General features: G+C 43.0%; 1 protein-coding gene across 1 annotated transcript; it reads right to left on the bottom strand.

Moving 5' to 3' along the window:
- Positions 1 to 2021: 2021 nt before the first annotated feature.
- Positions 2022 to 9165, bottom strand: LOC147615396 (glucosamine inositolphosphorylceramide transferase 1-like). Its single transcript, XM_086779492.1, has 5 exons — positions 8994 to 9165; positions 8299 to 8656; positions 7847 to 7969; positions 7595 to 7762; positions 2022 to 3951 (listed from the first exon to the last, which is right to left on the bottom strand). The coding sequence occupies exons 2-5, from the start codon at positions 8650 to 8652 to the stop codon at positions 2269 to 2271; spliced, it is 2328 nt and encodes a 775-aa protein (XP_086635618.1). The 5' UTR covers positions 8653 to 8656; positions 8994 to 9165; the 3' UTR covers positions 2022 to 2268.
- Between the last annotated feature and the right edge of the window lie 2054 nt (positions 9166 to 11219).

Here is an 11219-nt window from a genome sequence, read left to right as displayed (position 1 = left end):
ACATTAAACCTCGACCGTTCAAAGATACATTTTTGGATGGGGAGACCATGGTAGTTGCACACCTGGCCCATAGTACGACCCATTGCCTAGACCTTCCTCAAATCAACAAGAACCTTTTGTAGTCTCCTTTTCCGACCCACAATTGTTCCACATTGCCTCTATCCCTAATTCTCTCTAATGCCAAATCTCTTAAGCCACAGAGACCACCCATCTCCATTACAACTATGAGAAAGCTACCATGCATCAACAATCTAATGATCTTAACTTTCCAGGAAAAGGGATATTCAATAAATATCAAAGAAAGCAATAAAGACAGTCAAAGTACTGAGTTAAAGCCTTCTACGAGTTTAGAGGAGTATTATACACACACAAGGCACACCTTCCATCCATTGCCCATGCATGTCGCCTAGATATTTCACTATGGGCAACATCACAATTCTTTTCACATTTTACACCCAACAATATGCATGCACACATACACCTACAAGTAACCTCATCAATGCCAATCCTCCAAAGTACATCTCTGGATGGAGAAGACCATGGTAGCTAGCATTCCCAACTACCTAATTTTAAAGAGTCCCAACTATTTCCACAACAAAAGAAGGCTTTGCATCATGAAGAACTTCTATATCGCCTATACCTTTCATGCCACATCGACAAGTTACCTATCACTAGCAGTACCCAAAACTTATCATCAATGCCCTACATCTGGTTGCAGATCGATCCCGAATTAAACCACTTAATCTCAAATTTCAACTTCATGGCCTATCCTGACCCATCTACACTCCATGGTGGTGGGCTTTGGTGCCTCTTTATCCACCTCTCTAGGCTTGAAAAACTTGGTGATGGTAGAATGAGAGGAGTATTGGATGCGAGGATCTCTGAGCAATGATCTCCCTTTGATCTCATAGCAAATAGAGCACTGGCAAACATAGCACTCTTCCGCATCAACCCCCGTCTAACAGAGTCTACATGTCGTATCTTCTCTGGGTATCCGCTCAGCTCTGCCATTCTCTATTCTCAATCTATAGTATGATTGGGTACTCTAAGTTGGCCAATGGCTATCCTCATAGCATGGGACATGAAGACATCGAGATAACATGGTCTCTATATGAAACCTTCTACTATGAATCTCAAGAATTTATCTCTATAGTACTGCCTCTTGGTAGGCAATGCATCCATCTCACCCACCCTCAATATATGCGTGACTGTCTGGGACGGGACTTCCATCAACATAGGAGCCGCAACAAACTTTGTCTGGATAATCTGGTTGTGTGGGGAATGGAAGTTGATACCTGGTATCTCAATTAGGATAAAAGTTTGAGCCGTGATGTGCACGCATTATCGGCGAGAGAGAGAGAGAGAGAGAGAGAGAGAGAGTCTTTGAAAGCCATAGCCCAGCCAGCACAACACTTGTGATCTGTATGCCAGCACCAACATGCAGGCATTGAACTTGAGACTTGAGAGAGAGAGAGAGAGAGAGAGAGAGAGACTTTTAAAGCCATAACCCACCAGTACCAGCACTTATAATCTGTATGATGACACCAATGTGCAGGCATTAGAACTTGAACCCCACGCACACGCACGCGTGCAGACTCCAACCTTTTGAATGTGAGCTTTAAAAAACATGTCGACTAAAATTTTCTGTAGAGTTTCATCAACAACCCCACACGATATAACACAGCCGCCTCTTCCCACAAAGTTGGAAAAGGATTGCTAGGAGCCTGTCTGAAAATGCATTGTAACGTGCTGTCTTTCCCAAAACCTGCAGCCCAATAAAAGGTCAAGTTTCCTGCAAGATTACCACCACTACCCAGGACCAAAATCTGAGTCCAAATCACCAGCAGATCCTGTCCCTCCTTGAATGAATTTAAGCTCATTAGCAGCTCAAAGCTAGAGTTGAAGGCTTTGAGACTGGACCCCACTCCCTCAATGCTTAGCCCCTGCGAGGGTATTATCTATTTCAGAAACTCCCAACCACCGCTAAGATGGACACTAGGACCATTACGAACTCAGTACACTTGAAAAGCAAACAGAAGAATGTCTCGTAGGTAGGAACAATGGGATGACAAAAGAAAAAGGCCCAAATGACAGCAGCCAGGTCCCCTTAGGAGAGTGATTGCTGCTGTCACACACGAGAAGTAATTCCATGCTGCTGTCATACACAAGGAGTGGTAACTCCAGAATAATAACAAATTTAAGTCAGAACAAATGTACAGCTTACGCTGCCTTTTTAAGCAATTCCCACCACATCCCTGCACATAACCCTCAGTAGTCCCAACCGTCACCACGGCTGCCAAACTCCCATTTTTTCAAGGGGAGGCCACCATACAGCTCAGAAAATTTGAGAAGACAATTAGTCCTTTTCATGTAGTGAACTTTGGTATCCCTGCTGATAGCTGAGCTAGAAAGCTTTGATGTGTCAATTGCCCATGCAGGATGGATGTATTCAACTGTACGTGATGTCGTGCTGTTAGCCAAGATATAATTTAGGAGAATGTCCTCACAATTGAAGAGCTCATCTACAAGAGCTCTCCCTTGCTCTGCTTCTTGACTCCAGTACTTAGGGAATGCCACTTCACTGTCTAGAAAAGCAGCACCCGTCAAGATCATGTTGTAACCCTTCTTGGTACGGGCATACCGCTCATTTCTGTACTTAAGAGGACTCCCATCATTCAGACGTGGATAAAAGCCCACAATTCTCTCTGGATGATGACGCCAGGCATTGAAAGCCCTCTCCAGGTCATCGCATGTCATCATGATGTCATCATCCAACTCAAACACAGCTCGTGTCTTTATCTGAGGATCAGGTTTGAAGCGATTGTTTAGAGAGTTTTTCTCCTCCACCCGGATGCGGACAGGCACAGCCGAGTCAAAATCCGTATCAGGGTTTGGGGGTTGCCCCTTGTTCCAAACAACTACTATCTCTCTAACTGATGAACAGCGAGAATAATGCTTGATATACATCTTAAGATTCCAGAGCCGTGCCTCATATGTCATTGTTAGCATTGTGAATTGGGAGTATTGGCCTTCTACTGGGTATGGCTCCTCAGCTCCGTTTCCACCAAAGAAGGACCTCACTCCAATACAGACTGAAACCACACTCAAAAAGAAGCACACCAGCATAAGCGACGCACCCGCACAGCTGCTGAACCTGATTCGACCCCTTATAGCAGATGTACTTCTGTTCAACCGAGACAATGCTCTGTGTAATTTTGACGTGACCTGAGGCCGTACCCAGCCTGATGACGACACATCACTTCTCTTGCCTGCACTGAGGCACTTGCTCAAAGGAAACACGCACCGGACAACACCAAAAATGATGCCAAATAGGAGAACAAGCGAGATGAGAACCAGGAAGGCTGCAGAGCCCAACAAGTACCTTGCATTAAGATCACCAGAGGGGACCCTATCCCCATCCATTACTGCAATCCACCCACCTGACGGTAGTTTCTGGGCATCCAAGTGGTGGTAACGTAAACCATTCCAAGCATTCCGACCTTTCTTTGATTCTTCTAGACCCAAAGGAACCTCCACCTCATGAAATTCATTTTTGGTGAGAATCTCCACACGAAATAAGAGAACCCTGTGCCCATAGGTCTCAGCACAGTCCTGTCCTACCCGATAAAGCTGACCCTCGTGAATGAATGGTCTCCCGCCATTGCGAGCCCCCGAGCTTGGATCCCCATTATGCAAGGGGTTACCTTTATGTTGCTTCCATGGACCAAAAGGTGTGCTTGCAAACCAGATTTCAAGTTCCCCATTCTTTTTGGCCCCAAATCGGTGGAAATCCGATCCAAAAATCCAAAAGTTTCCATTGTATTCCACCATTGTTGCATCCACAAGGGGCCGTTTGATAAGGACCCTATCTAGAGTCCATTCAAGAGGGAACTTCAATGCACGGTAGAGGCGGAGATCCCCCTTCTCATTACCCTCTGGCATCATATATACCTGGAAAGAAAAAAATAAATAAAAGGTTACAACAAAAATAGTGAAATATGATATTTTTGCATGATAAAAACATTTTTTTTTTAACAACACAGTCCATGGATAAAGATAGGCATTGAAGGCATCATGCTGCAAAATTTTAGCTACCTTACAAAAACTTGCAGGCCCTTGGGGACTTGCGCTTATATCCTCTACCACACCAAGATCTAAGGAACCTATATTGTTATGTACCTCACGCTAACCGTAGGGTTTTTTTGACCTAATCCAAGGGTTAAGGGACTCAAGCATTAGGGAAAGAAAGATTTCTATAAGCTTTCCAATCCACTTTTTCTAGGATTTGCACGAAAGAGGTGTTCGTCTGAATCTTTGTTTATGGGTTGATGCATACTCTAGATAAGGTAGGGGTGTTGATGTGATTGCATGTATGAGATTCGAGCAGGTTCGTAGGAGGATAAGGGAGGTGTATGCAGATGCTTTTTGACGTTAGAGATGTGTGCGTGTCCTAGTGCAGCCATAGCTAGCAATGCACAACAAGAAGTTGATATACAAAAATGCAACCAAAGCATCAAAATACAAGTTGCTGATATGCAAAAACGCATCACGCAAACAAAAAACAAAAAAAACAAAAAAAACAAAAAAAATTGGAAACCAAAAAAAAGGTGGCATGGCATTGATGACATGGCACTGGCACGTGGCAAGATAGCAACGCAAGGTCACCTTATAGGCTTGGAAAGATGTGACAGCTTTTGGAAAGTAAAAGATTAAAAGGTTTTTAAAAACTAAAAAGAGGAGATTTTATTATTAAAAAGATGCTTGTTGGACTATAAGTAAGTTTTAAAGCGCTTTTCTCAAGTACTTTTGGGCAAGAACTATAAATTCAGCCATTCTCTCATTGTTGAGGTATGTAAGAAAAGACAAGAGAGCTCTCTAGCTCTAAGAACTTGTACTCAAGACTCCTCCAAGGAGTTCTATCTAATAACTCCGTGAGGAAGGGTCGACCCAAGGCTATTTCGACCCCCAGTGTGGTGTCTTCTCAATCTTTTGTTTATTTCCAGATTTTCTCAAGATTTTACGCGTGAAATTAGCGTGAAATTGTTGTTTTCTTGAAGATAAGCTAAGTACCCATGCCATAGCCCTTACGAAGGCCTGTTTCAATGGTGGATCTCTCTTTTGAGGATGATGTGCACATCAGTGACCAAGATTATGCCAAGGAAGTCAAGGGACAACAGGTTGAAATAAAGTATGTGGAAAAAGTAGCTTAAGGAGGAGATGCAACTTATGCGATCACAACTTAAACTATTCAAGAGTGCTGTTTTGAACCCTCCTCAACAAAACCCTCCTCTTTTCGCTCCTAACATGTTGGGAGGTGACCAAAAGGAGAAGACCGAAGAGCATATGGACTCTTGGTTAAATAGATGGATCACACGCTTTAAGTTCCATCCTTTTCCAATAACCGAGAGATTCAAATGGAGCAAGGTTCCCTCAAAGGGAAGGCCTTGACACAATGGAAAGACCTAAGCAAAAACCCATCACTTTGAACTGAATTTGAGTAGCGTTTCCGGGCTGAATTTGCTCAACCCAGGGATGAATTTGATGTACTCAACAAGCTGATGGAACTAGATGTGTGTTACATGCACAAGCTTGTGACACCTTTTACTTGACATGCAGAGATCATTCACAAATATGCAATTATGCAAGAGAAAGTGGAGAAAGAAAGGAAGTTGTGTTAACGTCTACAAAGGACCAAAGGATCTGAGACCAAAAGTGTAATAATGTGTCTACGAAGCGATAAAATCATGGTTTTTTAAAAAAAACTTTAAAAAACCCAATTAGAGCTGAAGCTATGGGGTGAAGTGTCTCCTCAGAAGAGAGAGAGAGAGAGAGAGAGAGAGAGAGGAGTTCACAGGATTGGGTCCCCAAAGCCCTCACAAGGGCCCCCACCCATAGGTGTATTTGCATGTATAATTGTATGAAGTAATGGACTGAACTGCAGGCCTGTAAATCCCTGTATACTGACCAAATCAACGTGCAGATGCTGGAATTCTGGGGCTGATTGCTGGCCACCTTGTGTAGCATCTGTTGGACAGTAGGACAATGTGCATATTGCTGTCTATGCGCTGAGATGCCTGCATATTTAGCTTCCACACTGACTTCGGACTGCTTCTGGACCTCTTCTCCTTGCATTAATGGTCGAGGGCTGCCTCTGGCAGTGGTATCTACCATGTATGTGTGCAAGACTCAGAGATGGGGATCCAAGCAGGGTCACCGCGAAAAGAGTTTTGCTTCTCATGAAACGCGAAACGTGAAACGTCCATGAAACATTTCAGTCATGGGCATTTCATAGCAGCTCTAAAAAATATAAGGAAAAAAAAAGCTACGATTCGGGCTTTCCAAGGCACCGCAGCTCAACCTGCTTCTTTCTCGTCTGCAATAAGGTAACCCTCTCTCTCTCTCTCTCTCTCTCTCTCTCTCTCTCTCTCTCTCAATTGAAATTTAAAAAAAAGGGTTCTCCCTGTTGCCAAATTTTATTCTGGGGTCCCCAATTTGTTTTGAAAAAGGAAAATTTGGTAAAATGGGAAAAACCCCCAATTTGGGCATCAAATTGAATGGTTATTTCTGAAATTTCAGAAATGGGCATTCAATTCGATGCCCAAATTTGGGGGTTTTGTCCAATTTGGGGTAAAAACCCCAAATTGGATGCCCAATTCAAGCAAAATCCCAAATTGGACCCCCAAATTGAAGGCCCAAATTTGATATTTCAGATTTGGACCTCCAAATTGGAGGGGGAAATTGCACTCCCCCCCCCCCTCTCCAATTGAAAGCCCAAATCAGAAATTTCAGATTTGGGCCCCCAACCTTCAGATTTTATGTATATAATCATTTTGGTCCATCGTTTCACTATCCACCTACCTGTTGTTGAAACATTTCGTTCCAAAATGAATCGTTTCAGTAAGGTTTCGCTGCAGCAGTGAAACGTTTCATGGCGGTGACCATAATTCCGAGACTGAAACGGATGCTTATATAAGGGTTTCTGGGCTGGCTGACTTGAGCAAGACAGCCCAACTTTGTCCTCCTTGCTGGTCGTGGAGAAAAAAGTCATTTCACCACAAGAACGCCTACCCCTTTGGGCCATGGGCACCCCAAGGCACCATGGCCCCTAAATGGGGTGGTCAAAAGACTGCCCAAGTCTCCCATACATGGATTTGTCCATGCCCCCTAAATGTATGGTGTTGCTACTCAAAATGAGATTTGCACACACCAAGGTAATGCATTTGACACTAGCCAACCAATGGCCTATTAAGTGCCCAAGATGACATGACAATATTACAACATATAAGAAAGCTACAATGGTGTGTGGGACGAGCACGACGCTGACATGTGTGGGACATGCACAACACTAACCCTGACTACCCATACGGATCCGCATAATTTGTGTGGATTTTTCTTCCATGGGTTGCCAGCGATAATTAGATAAAGTTTGAAGGAACCGTAACAAGACCGTGGAGGATGCAATACACTTTGCTAAGATCTTCGACAAGCCCATTTTGACCCCCCCTCGAAAATGATTGTTTCCCCCAAATAAAAACAGGTGTTAACAATAAGATAGGTGAATCAAAGTAGCATGTTTCTTATCAATCAAGCTAACCTGTTCATTATAACTGAACACATATGGGAATGAGAGATGCCACTCCTCATCCAAAGCAACACCAAGGTACTTCCATGATGAGCCCCTATCAGAGCTTTCCACAACCCCAATGTCACCTTGCTTTGTGAGAGCATTCTTTGTCTCAAAAAAAATGTACATTTTCAAGCCCTGGATTGGAAAAAAAAATGCCATCAGCAAAATCAGTCACCACTCCTTGCAACAGCAAAACGAGAAGGTTTACCACTAACAAACCTGGACATAGAGAAAAGGATCAGCAACAAAAGTGCTCGGGTGGCTTGCGTCCGTCACCGACGCACAAGTGAGTATGGGGTTTGCAACAGGCCAAGCACAACCCTTGTTGTTCCGAATGTTTTTCTGTACAGGTTCCACGACATTAAAGCAACAAAATATAGCAGCACAACCTTCAGCACAGAGACCTAGTGACATATCAACCCCCTAGTATGGTGTGGTGCATCAAAAAAGCACATACATGCCCATGCATGTCCGGAATCAAAACCAGGTATGCAAAACAGGAAGCCCACTTTTGTCGTTCTTCTTCAGCATTGGGTACCCGTATATAGGGGACGGTGTGAGGGTGTGTGTGTGTGTGTGTGTGTGTGTGTGTGTAGGGAAAAGCCGGGTGAAGGGGGGAGGGGGAGGGGGATGGGGAGGGGGAGGGGGAGGGGGAGGGTTTTGTTACTAACCAGTTCAATTGGTTGTAAAGACAGCGGGCTGTCCCCAAAGTAGATGCCAACTGACCACGACCCTTCATTGTCATGTTGGCATGCCAGTTCTGCGGAATCAAATAAAGGCTGACTGAAAGGAGAAAATGTGAGCCATGCAAATACCATTCCCAGAGCTGCGAAAACCAAACAGGAGCTGATGAAGAACACTAGGGTCGAAGAGAGAAGGCATGACGGGTTATGCAGCTGCTCACGGCAATATGAGCACAAGATTGCATGATCCCAGCGCCACCTACAACGGCACTTGACAGTCATGTCACAGCAGCCGATCGATAAGGCTCCAGAGCTGGCACTTCTGAAACCCTTCTCGCCCATTTTTCTGCACAAAAAAGAGAGGCACGGCCATCACATCTCTCCCCTGAGTCAGGGTTTTAAAGAGCATTCATAAAACTAGTTTTACTGTGTACACTATGCATCCATTTAGGGTTTTGGAATATATCGAAGGATTGACCTTTCTTTATTTGAATTAAAGTTTCAACGATTGGTGTAACCATTCACCAAAGATTGGTCCTTTTTTCCATGAAGCAACACAGAGTTTTTTTCTCTCTAGGATTTCAGCTCTCCGTGCAAAAATGAAGGCGCTGCAGTGCAGAGAGAAAGTGCGAGAGAAAACAAATAAAACAAAGAGAGAGAGAACTAAAGGAATGACGACTTACAGGTAGTCTGCCAGTAGCTGGAGAAGAATCTGTTAGTGAAGATCGCCATCACCATAGCCAGAAAAAACTTGCAGATCAGAGGGAGGAGGGGTCAAGTGGGCAAGAAGGCAAAAGGTAGTATATTAGGAGAAGCAACTCAAAAAGCTAGAGGTAGCATTCTGGGAAGGTGAGGGGGCTTTATAAGGGCTTTGTTTTGCATTTAAATCATCATCGTTGACGTTTCGTGGATGATTGAACCTTCCATATTTTTTCAAAGTTGTGGGGCCACATTCACACATGCTTCAGCTTAGCCTAGATTCTAGAACTTGTCCAATGGCGAAAAGAACACCTCAAGTTGCTCTTCTTACAAAAATTCAAGATTTAGTTATAACTAGACTAAAGAGTTCGCACGAAACGCTTGTTCAAATTTATAATTTTTGTTACAATCCATGGTGAAAAGGATTCACATAATGCTTGATAAAAGTAAATTCCCAAACATTACTCGTCCTCGTGCTATTTGTTCAAGTCAAGAGCTTACCTTAGTCTTGTTGAATCATGTGTTGTTTTGGGCCTTGCTTTAGAACCACAATTGCAACTTCCTGATGTGGATGAGTATCTATCGTGCATCGAAATGCTCCTTTGCTAATAATGGAGTGAGGGTGGCTATACTACCTAGATGAGATAACCTTTGCGATGGTTCTCTCTCACAAAGAACAGGGGAAGAACAAGAAGCTGACACACGAGAGAAACCTATAAACAAACCTATCTAATCATACAAGCAAGATTCAACAGCATACATGCAAGCAAGAAGGGCGAAGAGAAGAGGTAACAAGTGTTTTATTATAAGGGAATGAATGTGTATTACTTAGTTTCAAATATGACTTATATACAAATGACTAGTTTTTACACTAAGCCATCCAAAACTTAAAAATGGCCCGATCTCTATTACTAGCCTTAAGCAAGTATGTACTGGAAGTCCTTAGACTTTCCTTGTTGACATTAAGCTCAAGGTAAGGCTGCTTTATATGTTCCTATATTGTCTATGTATCCGTTCGAGCGAGTAAAATGGAAAATGTCTTACAGTAGGTCGAGTGTTAACATACCCCCCCTTCCTAATGGTGATGACCGCATCTTATGGAAGTCCATTCCACGAGCAACTCGCAAATGAGCAAGACCATAAACCGAGCAAGTGTTAAAAAAAAAAAGATTATAAAAATGCAATTACAAGTGCATTCCCCATTGCCAAATCAAAACTCGTCTTAAAACTAGGGATCTTTAAGTTTTATCGTCAAAGGTACAAAAATTCAAAATGTAAACCATGTAAACACTCGCTTTCAAGATTTATCCAAAATGTTTCTAGATTATCCACCCTTTTAAGAAACAAAAGATTTCCATGCAACCAAGGTACATAATTACGGACTATTGTTTTGCATGTGCCAAAATTTTAGCTCCTTTGTAGTTCAAACTCCTATATGAAACCCGCAACCTAACAAACATTGAAACAACTCCACTTTTATCAGTGCTTTTGCTAGTGGATAAAATCATGTATTGCAGCATCTAAGTTTAGGACTTGTAGGAAAACAAAGTACAAATGTTTGCAAGGGACATAGGTTCCACGCTTCACCTCTCATAGAGCTCGAAGTCCTCACACGAGCACCTAGGGAACTCAAAATTTTAACAAAATATGTTACGCCCTTTACTCTAGATCCCTTGTGCTAACATGAAAAATATGTGACCCATTGCAAATAACAATCACTTCTTTTACCACCTCAGCCCTTCCTTCTTTATTTTGTCTCGAAAATATTTTGTAAGGTTGCTCCTCTAGCAAACAACTTTTCCGTTCCTATATCTTGCACGCACAGCACTAGCAGGACTTGTTGAGGATGGTGTGTGGTTATGCAAAACAAAACCATTATGATTCAACTCTGTTATCTCATCCACACTCAAGTGTATACCTATACTACAATCGGCCAAACCCCCAAAGTTGGACCGGGCATAACAATCACAAGGGCTATGTCAACATTCCATGCATGGTTGATAATTGTGTTGTAGAACCGTATGTAGCTCTGCTTAACACCACCTAGATAAGATCGCCATCCCTAGAAACTAGGGGCCAGCACTCCAACATCTCCAGACCTTCCTATAGGATTGATGAGAGCACCACTCTCCACAATTTTCCCAACCATGTCACATCTCTATGTGGGTTAGTTATTTGTATTGCCCAAAAGCTATGACTCAAATCCGATT

The sequence above is a fragment of the Cibotium barometz genome, chromosome 40 (genome assembly GCF_041138505.1).
Source record: "Cibotium barometz isolate CiBa-2024 chromosome 40, ASM4113850v1, whole genome shotgun sequence".
Taxonomy (NCBI): Eukaryota; Viridiplantae; Streptophyta; class Polypodiopsida; order Cyatheales; family Cibotiaceae; genus Cibotium; species Cibotium barometz.
The sequence above is the reverse complement of the archived record's forward strand: the minus strand, read 5'-3'. Positions and strand labels throughout refer to the sequence as shown.